This window comes from Carassius gibelio, chromosome B5, assembly GCF_023724105.1.
Source record: "Carassius gibelio isolate Cgi1373 ecotype wild population from Czech Republic chromosome B5, carGib1.2-hapl.c, whole genome shotgun sequence".
Classification (NCBI taxonomy): domain Eukaryota; kingdom Metazoa; phylum Chordata; class Actinopteri; order Cypriniformes; family Cyprinidae; genus Carassius; species Carassius gibelio.
The window spans coordinates 28,850,338-28,868,716 of NC_068400.1; the positions used below are offsets into that span (position 1 = coordinate 28,850,338).

Genomic DNA, 18,379 nt, shown 5'->3' on the forward strand with positions numbered 1-18,379 from the left:
TAAAAAAACACGTGTGTACTGTCAGTCAGAGCTGATTTCTGAACCTGCTGGGTAATGTAGTTTTTAGCGGGAGGAACAAAGCGAAGTGAGTTACGGTAAAACTACAAAGACCCACAATGCCGTTCGCGGACTAAGTAGAGTTCTCGATCAGCGTGGTGGTCAAACCGACCGGCCGGTGCGCAGGGAGCTATGCGACCAGCTTATACAGCTTTTTACCACTTCAAATCGCGACAACAACATTGACAGGGTTACACGGTGATTTTAATTGAAGTAAGGCTTGTTGCTTGTCTGTTGTCATTACACGTTTATCGCTTGTAATTCAGCATTTTGATTTCTGTCAGCAGCCAATGGGAAATCAGTGTGGACACCACACACTGAGGCATGTGGGGATCTGAGGCGTTTGTGTGTCCAATTTAAAATTATATTTGTTACAATTCAAAGATGCCCCTTTTATATTTTTAATTAAGGCCTACATGTTATAATTGCATGAATTGGACAGGTCTGTCCACAGTATCATTCAAAACTTAGCTTAGCAGCCACACTAGACATGGCCACCAGCAGACTGATGAAATCAGTCAGTCTTGACCACATGACACAACTGTAATCTATATCATATAGCCAAGGTTTGTATTGCTATGACTGAGTGCAACTCAAATTCAGTCACGTGACAGCTTATCCTTATATAGGCGTGTATTTATGACATGCAAGCTTATACATGACTTGATTTTACCAGTTACTTGAAGAGAATGCGAAGAGCAAGAATTAGTATTAAACCCAATGTCAGGCCAGGAGGTCGAAGTGTGGCACCCGTAGCTGAGGACAGGAGATCCCAAGGGTCCACAGCTGTTGATGACACCCATCAAAAGCTGTCATCTCCTCAACAGTCTCAGCTGGAAGTCAAAGAGTCTGCTGTGGCGACAGGAGATGGAAATGTGCCCGGCTGTCCATCAGAGAAAGCATCACTGAACATGTAAGCACACCCCTTTTTTTTTTTTTTGGAAAGACATTGCTATTATAGAAATGAAATAAAGTATATTTTGGAGTGAATTGGAAAATGGCAATTGCCTCTCATGTGGAATCAAATGGAACATTTATGATTAAACATACACTAGCATTCAAACATTTGTGGAAATTAATGCTTTTATTTATGATCTTGAAGGAAATTAATACTTTTATTCAGGAAATATCTATTAAAATGATCGAACGTGAGATGAACACATAATATTAGGAAAAAATCTAAGTTAAAATAAGTTTGATGAAATATTAAATGACTAAAACCAAACTGAAATAAAAAAAATAAGAGAAAGCTAAATAAAATTAAATAAAAATTAAATAAAATTCAAGTTGAAATATAACAATAAAATCTCATTCAAAATGATTTGATACTTGATTTCATCATAGTCCTTGACTTATCTTTGTGTTTTTCTAATCGTAATCATTAGATTTATCTCATTTTGTTCTCAATTTCGTCTTATATTTTTATTTTTATTTTATATTTCATTGCTGTTGCAAATAAATGTATTTTGGTACATTTCAGATTATATTTCCGGACTAGGTACTTGGTAGAGAAAAACTGTCAACCACAAAAATGAATATCAGTATTCAGATTAGGTCTGTCTTTAGACTGCCTAAATTACATTAAAAGTTAGTTAAATGGCAGCTGTACTTTAAATTCTCATGTGATCAAACCTGAGATTGAGAAGAACTTCAAATCAAGTGTGGTGGTGTTTGTTTTTTTTAACTCGCTTGTCCATTGACAGTAATGATGGCGCGCCATCTAGTGTCAGAACACCTGCAACTACAGTACATCAGAAGAGGAGCAGGTTCTCTGCCACACCAAAGCTGGCCAGACCCAAAGTCCGTTCCGCTCCTCCATCCACCGGTTCTCTTCCATCAGAGCCATCCAAGATATCATCCCCTTCTCAGGCAGCCAATACTTTAACTCAGTCCCCTATCCCAGTTGCTATCAGCAGAGATGATTCACAACAATCTACATTCTCAGATGCCACTACAGCAGCTAACTGCCCTGCATCCTCACTGTGTCTTCCATCCACATCTGGCTGTCCAGAATCACCATCATCAACACCGTCACAACAAGAGCCTTGTAGAACTACCAAAAAAATCCCAAATGAGGATTTCGGGCCTCAAGAAGGAGCCACTCCACTTTCATGCACTCTCTCACCGTATGTGAAACTGTCTCGTGTTGATGGACCAGACTCTCCTCTCAGGAACCAAATTTCTTCAGACAAGCAGCAGGTCTTGAGGACCCTCAAACTGAAGGAACTGATGAAGCTGGAGAGGAAGAAAGAAAGAATGGTAAAGTTTGAACTGGAAAAATTCCACTTTTTTTTAAGCTTGTCACAACGGAGATGTCTACTAAAATCTCAACAAATTTCATATGTATAATTTTTTATTTTTTTTATTTAAAGGAGAAGAAGAGTAGACGGCATAAACGTGAGCAATGCATTGAGCCAGATCGTGACAAAATGACCTTAGGTGACTTCATTTATTACCTGCCAGAGTCAAACCCTATGAAGTAAGTTTGCTCTGATAGAATACATCTTCTATTATATGTTTTACCCTCTTGAATGTGCACTGTGTATGAACTAATGATGAGCAATATATTTTTACAGCATTTATTAACCAGTTTGTTAATGTTGTAAATGTTTATGTTTGCATAGCACTAATGTTAACCGATATAACACTTGATCTCACACTGAGAAGTAGAATTAGATGCAAAATAAGAGTTATCGTTAGTTAATGTTTACTAATGATTGTTTACATCTCGAAAGGTCCTCCCTTTCCACAGAGGAGACTCAAACACAGATCACTGCTCCCCCAAATCCCACGTAAGTGAAATTAGACCTATATTATTATTTTTATATATATCCGTCTCATCATTTGGGGTTACTTCATTTCATATTGTTTTTGCACTTGGTGTAAACATAACTTGACATTCAGGACTGCAGTTTTCCCTGCATTATAGACTAAATATTTGGTTTGATTTGCATACTGTTTAGACCCATGTCTTTCAAGATAAAGTTATTGATTTTGTATCTCAGGGTGCAGAAAAATATGGCAGACGCAGATGAGGGGGAGGAGGAGGAAGATGATGATGATGTTGATGCTGATGAGGAACTGCTTGCTCCCAAAGTCAAGGTGGCAGAAGATGGCTCACTGATTTTAGATGAAGAAAGGTGTGGTGGCCTGAAAGCATGTGTAATATCCAGTTCTTAAAAAGGGAAACTGTCACCTCAGCATTACACGTGAATGTACTGATATGAATTATTGATTTATTTGGTTAAGTTATTTAACTAGACTGTTGGAAGTGGAATTGCTTGCTTTGATTTCCCCTACTGCTTCTCAAAAGTGCTCCCACACATTTACCTTATTCATTTAACTTGTTAGTCCTGTCAAACCTTATTAATTGATGCAATTTAAATGTACACCAATTTTAGTTAAAACATCAGTAATTTTGTTGTTTTTGTCTTTTTTTTTTTTTTTTTTTTACACGTATCTATATTGTTTTATTACGTTTTAGTCATTATAATAGTTTTGACTGGGAAACTAACTGAAATAAGTTTTTCTTTTAATATATTTTATTTTGGTTAATGTTTGTTATTTCAGGTTATGAAATCTTTTTTTTTGTTGTAGTTGTTAATGATATGTTTAATGATGCATTTTAGCACAGCCCATATCACTTTATTTCATATTATGTAATGCATAATTACCATTAACTACTGATGGATTGCAGTGTTGTGTTCAGTTTGACAGTCCGCGTTCAAAGGACGTCGGATACAGTTGTGGAGAATGCAAATCCACTGTTTGAGCGAGGCTCTACCACAACATACACAAGTTTCAGGAAAAAATGGCATGTCAAAAATTGGTCTGTCAGAGGTATGAATGTTAAATGATCTGTACTTTTTATTGGTTTATTTCTTTCTCTCTTATGTGAAGAAACATGTTAAGAGACTCTTGAAATTTGAGTGTTCGTGTGTTTCAGAAACGGATATGTTCTATTTGGCCATTAGTATGGTGGGAACAGACTTCTCCATGATTGCTCAGCTGTTGACTCACCGCAGCAGAGCAGAAATTAAGGTACACACACTTTAATTATAACAAACATACTCGAGTCATACCATTGACTGACCCTGAGGATAAATGTGTTCATTTCAATTTGGTCACATTAGGTCTTAGAGTTTATCTGTTTGTGAGCTTTTGTCTTTCCCTGTTTTCTAGAATAAATTTAGGAATGAGGAGAGAGCGAATTCATGGCGAGTAGATAAAGCTTTCAGTGAGTTTTTTTTATATTTTTTATTGTTTTGTTTTCTATCCTTCTGCTTGTCTATTGTATTGTGAAAAATCTATTGAACAGTACTTGCAATGACATTTGGACTATTTAGGAAATAAGCGACCATATGACAGCGAGCTTTTCAGTTTCCTGCTGAAGAGGATCTTGGCTAAGGACAAACAAAAGGGCAAATCCATAAAACTAGTTGTGAAATCGAGTAAAACGAAAAAAAGCAAAGGTAATGTGCTCAAGATTGGCAGTCTCAGATCTCAGAACCCACTGTACTACTACTACACTGTCCTACTGTATTGTTCGTGTCATTGTTTTTTACTCTAAACCCTTCTCTTTACTCACCCAGGTGGTGAAAAATCCAAACACCTTGAGGACAAAGACTCAATTAATGATGATGAAGATGATGAATTGTGCAGTGTGGACAGTGTCTGTTTTGATTTAGAAAAGGAGAATGAGGACAGCAGTAATATGAATGAAGCGGATGTGTCATCAAGTACAAGCAAGAAGCGTAAACGCACAAAAGACACTGAGCCAAAAGTGTTGTATGAGAAAGTGTCCAAGCAAAAGAAGAAAAACAAGACACCGAAAAAAGGTTTCACACTATGTGTTTGGCAAAATGTTATACATGATTACTCATAATTGCAAATCAGATTTGTCCATTCTCACTAGTGCTTTGTTGATCATGGTACAAAAACCACACAGTGTCTAAAATGTATAGTTTCCTGTATTAATGAGCAGCTGAATAACAGCTGAAGATGGTGACCTGGTATGTGTGAACAATGACTCTGTAAATTCAGACAGTGAAGGTCAGTCATGTTTGGCCGGATCAGAAAAGAAAATGCAAACAATCAAAAAAGAGTGACCAGGAGGGAAAATAAATGAAAACAGAAGAAAAACTGAAAAAACAAAAAGACCCATAAAGGTTTTAGTTGATATTTTGACATTACTGAGGTCACGCTTTTGACATCAAAATTAGAGTTTTGTGGCTTTTAGTCGATGTGTGTTAGCTGGAATTCCATCTATATTATTGTACACCACTAACAAAACAGATATACACTACTGTTTCCAATGATAGCAAAACTGAATTTTCTGCTGACATTAATCTAGTCTGGATCATCTAGTCACATGTGATCATTTGTGATTAGTTTAATTATTTAAATCCTTGCTGAATAGAAGTATTCATAAATAATTACAAATCTTACCCCAAACCTTTGAACTGCAGTGTGCATGTTTCAAATATCCTTTCGTAAACTCGACAGTGCTGAATGAAGGAGAAAATGACACCGTGAATGCTGACCATAATGAGGCATCTGCCATCCAGACTACAAAACGGAAGCGCTCCAAAAAGTGCGAGAAGGAAGAACAGGAAACTACCAAATGTAAACGGAAGACTAAAAAGAGCAAAACATCACAGCAAGGTAGGGGATTTTTTTTTTATTTATTTGGAGGGTTCGAAAAAATATATCACCATGCATTTTTAAAGTGCTCAATGAAAATGTATGTTTGTTTTGTAAAATTCATCAGATTTTTATGTTCTACACAGAGTGTACTGGATCTGAGCTGTGTGCTGACTGTAGTGAAGACCCCGGTGCTGAAGTTGATCAAGGGTATATACAATTCTTAACAAAGTCAGATTTTTCTTTTTAAATCTTTATCAAACACCCCATTATGTGTCAGGGAGAAGCTCTGTGCAGAGAGAGCAACTAAGGAAGAGGTTTCACAATGCTCCTCCAAACATTCAAAAAGGGCCAATTTGGCAAAAAGAAAATCCAAACATTCCGAGCCAAAAGCAACAGTAGAGATTGAGGATACAGCAGAAGAATGTCAAGATAAGAGCTGCAGCGAAGCAGAGAATGAGGTATGTCTTCACACATCTGAGTTTGATTCCACACCTGCCTAGCTTTTTTTTTTTTTGTTTACCACTGTATATACCATATTATTTTGGACTATAAGTCGCACCTGAGTATAAGTCGCATCAGTCCAAAAATACGTCATGATGAGGAAAAAAACCTAAATAAGTCCCACTGGACTATAAGTCACATTTATTTAGAACCAATAGAAAACATTACCGTCTACAGCCGCGAGAGGGCGCTCTCTGTGTAGACCACAGGAGCACTGAGCAGCATAGAGCGCCCTCTCGCGGCTGTAGACGGTAATGTTTTCTCTTGGTTCATCTTCACTCAGTTCATGTCAAATTAATTTTGATAAATAAGTCGCACCTAACTATAAGTCGCAGGATCAGCCAAACACTGAAAATGATGAAATATCCCTTTTTTTTCTTTTTCTTTTTTTTGCATTGATAATACTGCTTTTATGTCTACCAGACAAACCTTTTTTAAAAACAAATTTTTCCATTAAACAAGCTCACAGATACCAGTGTGTTTCATTACTGGTAACTTAAGTGAATATTAATTGGATTAATCCAGATAATTGTTTTTATTTATATTTTTTATCATTATAGTTGAGGATCATCCGTCTTGCAAAGGAACAGCTCCAGAATCAGCCGATAGTTGTTCTGGAAAGGACTCCTCTGAGGTAAATTATGATTCATTCTTTCAACACATTGCAGTACTACACAGTGATCTTTTGGAGAAAAAAAAACAACAACATTCTTTCACAGGCTAAAAGATTCACACAGCTCATCTGTAAGCCAAGACCAACTACAGTCCTCCAAGAGCCTGCAGCATTCTCCTGGACGGAAGATGAGAGCCGAAAAGGTCAAATGCAATCTGACTGCCTCTGGTGACGGTAGTGAAGTCTCGACAGCAGGCCCCGGTGTTAAAGAGGATCAGGGGTATGAAAAATTATCTTCTCGAGATCAGGGTATGGGATTTTCTTTCAGTAGCCCTCTTATTACAAATCTTCATCAATTGCCTCATAATTTGTCAGTGTGAAGCTTGTTCCAGAGAGCTCAGCTAAGGAAGAGATTTCAGAAAGCTCCCTCAAACGTCCTCCTGGGCAGCAGACGAGAGCAGACAAGGTCAAGCACAATCTGACTGCTTCAGAAGGGGATCAGATAGACCACAGTCATACTGGCTCACATCCATCACCAGAGGACATGAGCGGCACTATCATGCCGAATCAACTGAGCGTCCAGGACTCTGAAGAGATGGAGGCTGATCAATGCATGAAGGAGGTAAATCAAATAGCTCTAACTCCATGGGGTCAACTTTCCTATAATAATGGGAAAAAAGAGAAGCTTTGAATTTGTGTAGTGTTTACATTAGTCGGCTTACATTAGCATAACAGAGTGCCAGAAATCACTACAAATATAAAGGGGTTGTGTGTCTAGTGCTCTGTAATACTTTTTTTATAGCTATGATCATTATTTGTATAAATGTATGATTATGTAGTGCATTGCACTTCAATAAAACCAAAGATGTTTTTGTTGTACAGTGTTTTGATGTGGAATATTATAACGATTTTTTAAATATGTTCAGGGTATGAATGTAAACAGACCAATAAAAAGACTTAACTACTCCTCTTAGATGATACACTTCTGTATAGTTTTATAGACCAATTACCTTTTTTTTCTTTATAGGATTTAAATTTACGTCATTTAGAGTTTCTAACTCCATCTGAAGTAAATGGTGAGTATGCTTTAATATTGATGTGTTTATATTATATTTTATATATTGTAGTAAAACCAGTTAGACAAAGTGAGCACTTGTGTGTCATAGACATTTGTACTCATGTTTACTTTAGTGTAAAATAACTGTTTTCAAGTGATTACGGTATTCCAGTCATCAGTGGTACATGATCCTTCAGAAATCATTCTAACATGCTGATTTTGAGAGCAAGAAACATTTCTTGTTGTTCTCCGCTCTGCTCCTTAAGATTTTATGGAAACTGATGCATTTTTTTTTTTAGGATTCTTTGATGAATAAAAAGTTTAAAGAACAGCATTTATTTGAATTAGAAACTTTTTGAGACATTATAAATGTCTTTTAACATCACTTTTCATGAATTGAATCCATCCTTGCTGTGTATCAGTACAAACTTCTGAATGGTAATGTAAATGAATGCAAATGGATGACATTACCAAGAGTCTGTTTCTGGGCTCTTCATCTAATCTCAAACACAGATCTGTTGTTGAGGTGCATCGCATATTGCCAGTTGAAAATGGGTGTAATGCTTCTTTTAATATCCTCTTAAGGTCAGACATCACTGAGAAGAGCAGTTGTGTTGGTGTCTAATGATGTAGTGAAGCACTACCTCAGGACTCAAGCACAAACCACTGCAGAGGAATCCACAACCTCTGAGAGTCAGCGGGACACGGCACCTGCCAGAGGCCATCATGTCAGTACAGGAGTTTGTTCTTCGTGTGGTTTGTTATTGTATGTGCATTGCTCAAGTAGTGATCATAATAGTGACTGTTAATGTGATGTGCAGGTGCGACAGCATAGGGATGGTCTTGATGAACACGGCTCCTCTAGTGATGTTCTAGAAGAGAGGGTCTCTCAAGATCAAGATGTGAATGAAACCGACACTACCTGCGTTTCCACCAAATTAAGCATCGCTGAAAAAAGGAGAAGGTTTTGCAAGATCAAACCCAGTCTGAGCCTGGCAGCACAGTCCATCCACAGACCTCTGAATGAAAGTGAGCTTGAGATGCATATAAACCATGAGCTAAGAAGACTGTCCCGTAGCGTGTGTAGAGTGTGTAATGCTGTGTGTTGTTTCTGTTCTGAACGAGGGCATGTGTTCTTTCTAAACCCAGAGACCCCGTCTGTCAAACGTGACTCAACGCTGCTGCAATGTAGCAGTCCTGTGGAAGTCAAAGTGAAGATGGCTCCAAACAAATGTCTTGTTGAAGAGCACAGGGACCGTCCTGAGGAAGAGCTTACATGTGGAGTCACTCCAGAAGTGAGCGGCCCTCAGGGTGTTAAGGTGAGGGATTTCATCAAAGGAGTGACTTGACTGTTTGTGTTCTGATGATGTGATGGAAAACCAAACATACATTTGACTTGCATCTTTAATGCCTTTTTGTACATCCAGGATGATGACGCAGAAACCACAGTAGATGGTATTCCTTCCTTAACATCAGCTGGTAAGATTAAAAGCATTTTTTAAGTATATTTTCTTGTCTTTTTTCCGTCTATCTTCCCCTCCTTCTTTTTTGTCTCTGTCTTTGTTTTTTCCTTTCAACTCATTAAAATTGTATGTATTTGTCTCTGTACCACTTCCAATAGTGAGTAAGACAGAGGACCAGGAGATCGAACCCTTCCTTGAGAAGTCTCTGGTTCCTGACACCACACCGTCAGACAAAGGTACAACAGAAGACTTTTTTTCAGACATCAAAAATCCACATTTAAAGTGTTTAACTCGGTTTGCAGCAGATCCAAAAAAAAAGACACTGACTTTTACAGATGAGCCTGAAAGAAGAGGAGAATTTGAAAGGTCTCCATCTCGGCCGTCTGAGAATGAAGATCGAATTACTGATCGGGAGGAACAGGATTCAGGGGCTGTTGAGTCTGAACTCACAGACACTATGATTGAGGAACCTCAGACGGAGCTGAAGAGGATTATTCCAGTCAGGTGTGCATTGGCAGATGAATCGATAGTTTGCTCAAATTAAGAGGGTTTGTCTTGAATGTTTTAACCAATGCCTTTGCTCTGTGGTGTTGTCTGTACAGCTGTTCTGCTGATGGTTCCTCAGTTCATGCTCAAGGCAGAATTGCCCCGGAGAGACGCAGTCAGTTTGATGAGCAAACACCCACCAACCTGGAAGGGGCATCTCTGGTCATGGTAAACCCTCAACAGACCTCAGAGCCGAATGAAGGTGGGGTTCAGATTGAGAGTATTGCTTTAAATCTCACTAATGTTGCTGCCAAAGATTGAGCCATGACATCTTCCCTTAGATCCTGCTGAGAAGGCTGAACATAAGAGTCCTGTATTTGATCTGTTTCTTATAGAGCCAGTTCTCAGTGATCCTTCACCTGCACTATTTGAAGAGGTTTCATCTTTGTCTTATCCTCCAAACGAACCTACAAGCAACCTGTGTGACATGGACATGTATGTAAATGGAACTTTTTTTTTTTGAGCAGTTTTAATTGATAATAGTTTCTAATAATTAATGTAGTCTTATTAAATGAATTTTAATATGTTGTTTAAATGTTGCTTTAGGATGCAGTTTAGGGAGTCTGCAGCTGAAGATGTTCAAATACCATACGAGCAGGAGTCAGAGAGTCAAGACGGCACAGAAGAGCCATCAGAAGCTTCTGAGGTAGAGTCCTGACAAACAACACCTTGTGTATTCTGTGTTTGCTGAATGGAATCAACACCTTTTGAAACTAACACTTTTTTTTTTCTGGCAGGAATGCATCGTCTCTCTAAATGAAAATGCAAAATCTGAAATTTCAGATTCAGCTGGAGTGGATACAGGTGCAATTGGTAGTGATGACAAGAACACATGGTCCAGAGAAATTTAAATACTATATAAAAATGTATATAAATACAATATTGTAAATGTACTGTGCTGCCATTACTGTTTGAAATGTTTGGGGTTGGTAAGATTATTATAATTCTTTTTTTTTTTTTTTTTTAAAGAAGTCTCTTAAGCTCACCAAGGCTGCATTTATTTGTTAGTAGAAACCTAATATGCTGATTTGGTGCTGAAAAAACATTTGTATCATTTAATTTTAGTTGTGCAACTTTAATACTTTTTGTGGAAACTGCTATACATTTTTTTTTCAAGATTATTTGTATTTATTTAACATTATAAACATATTCACTTACAATTTAATGCATCTTTGCTAAATAAAAGTATTAATTTAGTAAAAAAAGAAGAAAAAAACGTATATTTAAAATCCGACCCTAAACTTTGAATGGCAGCGTATATTATTGTTTTAACAATTTCCTTCCTTGTCACAGATAAACATTCTGAGGAGGAACCCACATTTATTTTAACTCTATATGAGATTCCAGTCTCTGGGCAGCAGGACACTCCTCCTTATGAACTTCAGCCAGTCCAGATGCCTTTGCTTTTCTCAAGCAGTTCACATTCTCTTTCCTTCACATTAGAGCCGTCCAGGTACATTTCCATTCCAGTCTAGACTTAATAACATTTTACACCATAAAAAACAAAATCCTTGATCATCCATCATCCTTTTATCCTTGATGACTTTGTTTTGCAGTGCATCTCTGAACATGACGTCTGAAGACACCGGTAATCTATGTAACAGTAGTTCTTGCAAGGTGGTGGATGACTCCCTGGATCCTCTTTCAAAGGAAGCACTATTGATATCCTCACTGGAAAGCAGTTGTGATGACGTGAACTCTTTAATTAGTCCACCCGAGATGTTCTCTTGTAATTCTGCCACGGTATGATGTAGTACTCCCTTTTGTTATCCTAATTTGTGGAGTGTTTATATCTTGTAGCAGTTTTGGGAAATAAATTTTTTTCTCTTTTGGTAAAAGTCGATGCATGTGCTGAAGTTGGATGAGATCCTGACAGAGTCGCCAGAAACTAAAGCACCTCCTCAAAGGAGATGTAAGACGTTCACTTGCATTCAACATTTATGCCAAATATTAAAATCGGTATATTCATGTAGATGGGATTGTAATATCCTGTCTGATCTCTCCATTAAGGCAAGATTAAAGTCAAGCCGAAACTAAAGCCTTGTGTGAAGGTCAGGCCTTCAAAAAATGGCCAGTTTGACTTTGCACCCAGTCAGAATCTACCAACATCTCAAGCCACACCACAAACTGGGATCGAGTCCAACCAGAAACTATCTGTACAGGAAACGGTTGGTCCTGAATGCCACTCAAGCATTGAAGACGGTGAGAGGGAAGCCCATCCTGGACCTGATGGCATGATATCAACAGCCATTGTGCCAGTGTCTGAAGAAATGAGCGATGAGAGTCACCTGGAGTGGGAATGTCCTCTCAGAACAGAACTCCAGAGGAATGAGGACTTAGTTATTGACCTTCCAGTGAGTCAGAGGCTATTCTGTTTTTTATTTTTTCTGTATAGATCAGTCATTCACATAAGTGTTTCTTCACAGGTGCACAGTACATTCATAAAGGAGTCGGAGGGGAACAACGAAGCTGGTTATGAGGGTATTTCTCACACAGTGTTGGCTGATGCCTTCGTACTCTCTTCAGAAATGAAGGATGTTTTTAATAAGGAAAAGGAAAGCCCTCATGCTAGTGAGCTCCAAATACCTGAGGGCTTAACTGTGTGTCTTACAGAGAGTGAGAAATCTCTTCCTTCATTCATTGACCAAGTAAGTGTTTTTTTTTTTATCTAAACAAAACATTAGTTTTGTCTTGACAAGTGGTCCATTTCCTAGAAATAAAGCTCAATTGTAAGTATTTATCTACTTTTTTTTATGTCCTTGAAGTATATTTTAAACTCAAAGTTTAAAGTCTACTAGGAACACATCACATGAGTTTATTAGTACTTGTGTCCACAGGAAGAACAAATGGCAGACATTTCTAAAAAGCCTGATACGTGCAGAGAGGCATCATGTGTCTCATCATCTGCATCTCAAGAGAAGACTATGCCCTTGAGGAGAGGTAATGATATCAATGTCCCTTTAACTGACTTGATCTTTTTAAAGGGATCGTCTCTCAACAAGTAAAATAATCATCATTTACTAACCCTCATGTAATTACAAACCCATGTGACTGTTTGTTAAGATATTTTTAATCCAAGTCTTAAGAAAATACACTATACATTATTTTGGCTTTTATTGATCAACATGCATGCATACACAAAGCACATCATGGATTAATGGAAGCTCAAACTTACTTACTTGACACTTGAGAACAAACCAGTTATTATTTATTTAACTTTCAATAACCTTTATTTCCTTGTTCTCTAGGCAAGTTGCAAGTGAAGTCTAAAATCCCAAAAACAACATCTACGGAAGACGATTGCTCTAGACAGAATCTGTCTGACTTTGGCTATAATGATCCAGCCACAGCTCAAATCATTTCACCAGAACCTCTGATTAAAGAACAAACCATTAAAGTGGAACAGAGATCCGAGCACGAAGATTTCTCTGATATCCCAATTGAGGAATCCGATGGAGAGCCTGCTGGGATTGCTTCATCCTCACAACCATTCAACACTGTAAAATCAACAGCATGGTAAGAAACATCTATTTTAATAAATATCCATAAATCTGTGTACAATTATTATAGGCAACTTTCTGTCATAGCACTGAATTGCATCCAGTGGAACTGAAAATAGAGGGTAGGCACGAGGATGTGTCACACGTGGTGTTGCCTGATATATTGGTGCCAGTTTCTGCTGAAATGGAAAATGGTGATCATATGGCGAGTGCAAGTCCTGAACAAAGCAGTCTGCAGTTGGGTGAAGAGAGCCAGCAGACTGTCACTGCAGAAGCAGACCAGGAGGTGCATTCGCATCTGACTGACATGTTGATCCCCGCCTGTGAGAAAACAGAAGATGATTTAAGCAAGGAACGGACAACAGCTGGACAGAAAAGTCCTCATGAGGAAGGAAGACCTCTGGTATGTTAGCTGAATGGCATAATGAGTAAGGAGTACTGGCAGATATATATATATATTTTTTTATTGGTATTGGTCAGTATTGGATATTTAAATGTAAATCTTTTATTTCAAATTGGCAAAAATGTTAATACCCATAATTAATTAGAGCGTTATTTGAAATGTATACTACAGGTGAGAGAGGATCCAGATACAGCAGACCTGTTCAGTCAAGTGTCACAATCTTCAAATGTGGGACCATCAGTGTCACCCAAAAGGAAAAGACCCACTCAGAGGAAAGGTGATGAAACGCTTTCAGAACTTTTCTCAACACACTGTTTAGCTTCTGTACCAATTTGATGAATTATGCTCCTCGATTTTAAGGCAAGTTATTGGTAAAGATGACGTTTCCCAAAAGAAAGAGTAGAGATTCCCCTAAGAGTGGTGAGCAATCACAAAGCGGTCCTCTGACAATCTTAATGTCGGAGTCAACACAATGCAGTGCTGAGACATGGTATGAGTGACTTTCTCTGATCTGTACATTTTACATTTTCACCGAAATATCAAATTACTTACTAATGGGTTGGTCTTTCTGTCATAGTGCTGACTTGTTGCCCACTGGCTCGGAGGACCATGAGGAAGCATCTGGAGGTGTTTTATAATTATTTATAATTTAAACAGATGATTTTGGATTTGCTTCTAATTTCATGTTTTCAATCAATACTGAATCTATTTTTCAAGGCACACTTTGTCCAATGCCTAAACTGTCAAAAAGAAAAGGTGATCCTTCAGAAAATGACCTCGGTCAGCCCAGCTCTACACAGACCTCTTTAGCTACACCCAGGCAGTCCCTGGACCCTCAAGCTGTGGAATGGTCTCTCAGAAGCAATATGCTGCCCATGGATTTGGATGAGATGGAGAACTGGTGTGAAGGAGTTTCCCACATGTTGCTGTCAGATGCATTTGTGCCCGTTTCTGAAGAGACTGGAGAGAACAACACAGAGCTAAAAGTGTTTATCTTAAGCAGTCCTCATAAGCATGAGCAAATCACGCTTGGTCCGACAAAGAGTGAGGAGACGCCCTCTGAAATTTCAAGTGATGTATGCAGTTTTTAGCAGCATTAAGCTGCAGTTCATAACAATTGATTTTAAATGGATAAGTCTCATGAAGAAGTGTCTAGATCACATTTTATATGTAAACAAGCCTTTCTTCAAAAATGTTAAATAATTACAATTATTTAAAATACAATTATTTTAAAGGGGTCATATGATGCGATTTCAATTTCTCCTTTCTCTTTGGAGTGTTACAAGCTCTTGGTGCATGAAGAAGATCTGTAAAGCTGCAAAGACTAAAGTCTCAAATCCAGAGAGATTATCTTTATCTAAGTTAAGACTGCCACACCCAGTTAAAACAGCTCATTAAAACACGCCCCCACATGTCTACGGCACTGTGGAAATATTTGCATAATGCGGCCCAAATGTCCACACAAAAAAGAAGGCGTGGTTTCAGTAACCACAGTTAAACAGCCTTTCCTCTGTCTCCGACAAACGACAAGCGACAGACCGGAAGTCATTCATTTCCAATGGAAAGTAATGCTGGAGCTGCGTGGAGTTCCGATCACATGCGTATGCGGAAATTTCGAATCCAATTTGAGCCTCGGATACGTTCAAATATTTGAACTTCTGCGACTAGACCGTATGCGAATGCCCGACCAGATGTGATGTATTCTAATCAAAACTATTGGTGCGAGGTCAGAATTACCAATATTTTGTTAACACTAACATTGTTAACATGTTTTGTAATTAGTTTAAGTATTTTCTATTGAATGTTCAAATGCGGAGCTTTGCACATTGTATGTGTGTAAAACTTAGGACATTATTTACAGTCTTTAAATTTATTTTGAAAGATGAATCTTGCGATTATGGAAGGGGCGTTACATTTCCGATGAGTGCTTGCAGTGTTCGGCCAATCACAATGCACTGGGTCAGCTGGCCAATCAGAGCAGACTGCGCTTGTCAGAAGGAGGACTTTGTAGAAAACGATGCATTTGAGAGAGGCGGGGCATAGAGGACCAACAATAATGTACAGTATTTGGAAAAAAAAAAAGTTTGTTGAACATGAAAGTGTGTCAACATATTCTGTCACACAAAATAATTATCTTTTAAAAAAGCATCATATGACTCCTTTAAAAATGTATATAAAGAGGAAGTAAAATTAACAAAATATTTATTAATTTTAGGAGTGAAATGTGACCTGGACAGGTTTTTCGAGATTAATCTACTGTATATAAAACATTGAACAAGGTGCAAATGACAATGCAAAAATCTGTTTTAAAGGTACACCAATTAAACACGACTTCTGGCATGACAAAGTCAAATGAGAGTCTGCCAGCATCACAAGCAAAAAAATCACCAGCAAGAAGTGAGTCAGTCCTCATTTCAGACTGTTATTGATCTTTTTCCATTATTATTTTTTGTGTTACTGATTTATTATTTTCTGAATTCTCTCAAAAAGGTACATTTCAGATGACACTAAGGTCACCTGAAAGACACTTTAAAGATCAACCTTGTATGCTGAAGTCAACCCAAGCTGCCCCGACAGCACCACAGCGAACTCCGACATCAAAGGTGAAAGAGTCCATGGGAACTCCAACAAGACGACAAACAGTAGAGATCTCAAGTGCATGCTGGGTACAGCTAGAAAGGTTATCTGTAGAGGAAATCTGCAGTGCTCAAAGTGTCCCTCAACCAAAGCATCACAGCACGCCTGTCACTGTTAAACCCACTTCTAGAGGGTAAGGATGTTTTCCATTTCATGCCAATGACATAGTATGGAATTCTTTTCAGATTGTCGAAATCTGAATATTTAGTGCTGTTCACAGTAAAAACATCTGTTTGTAAGCAGAAGCTCTGGTTTAGGATCACATGCCGATGAGGAGCCACCCATGCTGCCAGGATACTCGCCAAGGGTTGTCCTTCATCGTATACCATTAACAGCTACTGAAGAGAACATTTCTACGCTTACTTCATTCCCACCAAGAGCTTTCACCTCACCCTCCCGAACACAGGCAGAGCATCAGGTACATGCTGTCATTTTCAATCAAATCATTGCATTATGTACATTATTTGTGACCCTGGAGAACAAAAGCAGTCATAAGTAGCACTGGTATATTTGTAGCAATAGCCAATAATACATTATTTGGGTCAAAATTATAAAAAAAACAAAATGTATGCCAAAAATCATTAGGATATTAAATAAAGATTGTTCCATGAAGATATTTTGTACATTTCCATCTGTGTATATATATCAAGATTTATTTTTTGATTAGTAATATGCACTAAGAACTTCATTTGGACGACTTTAAATGTGATTTTCTTAGCACCCTCAGATTCCAGATTTTCCTAACAAACCATACATCATTAGAAAGCTTATCTATTCAGCTTTCAGATGATGTATATAAATCTCAATAAAAAAATTTACTCTCTTGACTACTTTTGTGGTCCAGGGTCACATTTGACCTTATAGTTTGATAAGGACTTGTTAGCTTTGAATCGATGAACATCTTTATATTAGTAGTTTTCACTAATGCTTTATCTCTGTTGTGCAGTCTCTTCAAAACAGCCCTCCTGTCTCTAGTCTGGATGCTGATAAGAATCCTGATCAAGTGTCCCACTTCTTACTGGATGACATCTTCACTGAAGTTGTGGATCCGTATTGATTTTTATTTTGGGTTGATTAAATTTCACTGCTGCTATTCCAGTTTGTTGCACTGAAGTGGATGATGTGTAACACTGTCACACTGCTGATTTTAGACCTGTTAGTAATTGTAATGCAGTTTCTCTAGTTCAATTTTGTTCATTAAGGAAAATCTTAATATATATTGTATACATTTCTGTAATGAAGCCTTTTTTTGGTGATGAGACATACGGTGATACAGGTTAAGTCCTGTTTTTATACAGTCTTAAGTCACAGCTCTGTTATTTATTTCTATTTATTTTATGCTGAACATCAACACACTTCTATCAGTGTGTTTTTTACTGACTGATCTTGTTTTGTTCAGTGCCAAATATATTTGTTTTTATGGTTACTGTATGTTATTTTAATTTGTTTTTCTTTCTGAGGTCAAATCCCTTTTTTGTGGGTTACAAAACCTTTCTTCAGTAAGAATATATTATAATGAATGTTCATGAATAATTAGTTATTGTCAGTTGTATTTGCAATATGTGGTTGTCTGGATATTAAAGCACTGGAGAAATTACAAGTAAATAAATGAATATTCACTTTTTCCAACTTGTTTTTTTATTTAAGATGTAATTTCTTTCTCAGAAAATACATTGCACTTAAATAGAAAAATGTAAATGACCAAAAAAAAAAAAAAAAAAAGGAGAGAGAGAGAGATTTAAACTGAAAAATGTTTTTCCAACTATAATCTTATGGAATGTTACTGTTTTTTTTAGAATATGATTGACAGTTTTGTTCCAATCAAATATTTAGTTAAATCGTAATGGTGGTTTTGACAAAATAACAGCATCTTGGCTAAGACTAAGAGTCATAACTCGGGTTATTGAGATCAATAATATTTAATGTTACAAGCATAACTGCATAAATTGAAAAAGA

At 37.5% G+C, this 18,379-nt stretch overlaps 1 protein-coding gene across 5 annotated transcripts; it reads left to right on the forward strand.

Moving 5' to 3' along the window:
* Positions 1-120: 120 nt before the first annotated feature.
* Positions 121-18,047, forward strand: LOC127958834 (transcription factor TFIIIB component B'' homolog). 5 transcript variants are annotated; one of them, XM_052557844.1, is made up of 45 exons: positions 121-270; positions 734-970; positions 1,761-2,316; positions 2,430-2,536; positions 2,793-2,849; positions 3,063-3,197; positions 3,767-3,897; positions 4,004-4,098; positions 4,240-4,294; positions 4,404-4,529; positions 4,650-4,895; positions 5,563-5,721; positions 5,847-5,910; positions 5,981-6,161; positions 6,765-6,838; positions 6,924-7,097; positions 7,193-7,439; positions 7,845-7,893; positions 8,460-8,602; positions 8,696-8,903; positions 9,024-9,193; positions 9,302-9,353; positions 9,496-9,573; positions 9,673-9,841; positions 9,940-10,085; positions 10,219-10,318; positions 10,430-10,529; positions 10,621-10,696; positions 11,177-11,336; positions 11,440-11,626; positions 11,723-11,795; positions 11,894-12,237; positions 12,310-12,364; positions 12,497-12,531; positions 12,721-12,823; positions 13,132-13,399; positions 13,471-13,786; positions 13,958-14,063; positions 14,147-14,276; positions 14,364-14,413; positions 14,504-14,862; positions 16,099-16,183; positions 16,277-16,556; positions 16,667-16,841; positions 17,370-18,047. In XM_052557844.1, the coding sequence occupies exons 2-45, from the start codon at positions 747-749 to the stop codon at positions 17,478-17,480; spliced, it is 6,759 nt and encodes a 2,252-aa protein (XP_052413804.1). In that variant the 5' UTR covers positions 121-270; positions 734-746; the 3' UTR covers positions 17,481-18,047. The 5 variants fall into 5 exon arrangements, with proteins under 5 accessions (XP_052413804.1, XP_052413802.1, XP_052413803.1 ...); XM_052557842.1 differs by having other exon boundaries at positions 12,310-12,531; XM_052557843.1 differs by having other exon boundaries at positions 10,621-10,687; positions 12,310-12,531.
* Positions 18,048-18,379: the final 332 nt, after the last annotated feature.

Coding starts and splice junctions, on each gene's coding strand:
- LOC127958834 (XM_052557842.1), top strand. CDS start 747: ATGCGAAGAGCAAGAATTAGTATTAAACCCAATGTCAGGCCAGGAGGT. Junction 7,440..7,844: donor CTGATCAATGCATGAAGGAG/GTAAATCAAATA, acceptor TTTTCTTTATAG/GATTTAAATTTACGTCATTT. Junction 13,787..13,957: donor ATGAGGAAGGAAGACCTCTG/GTATGTTAGCTG, acceptor TGTATACTACAG/GTGAGAGAGGATCCAGATAC.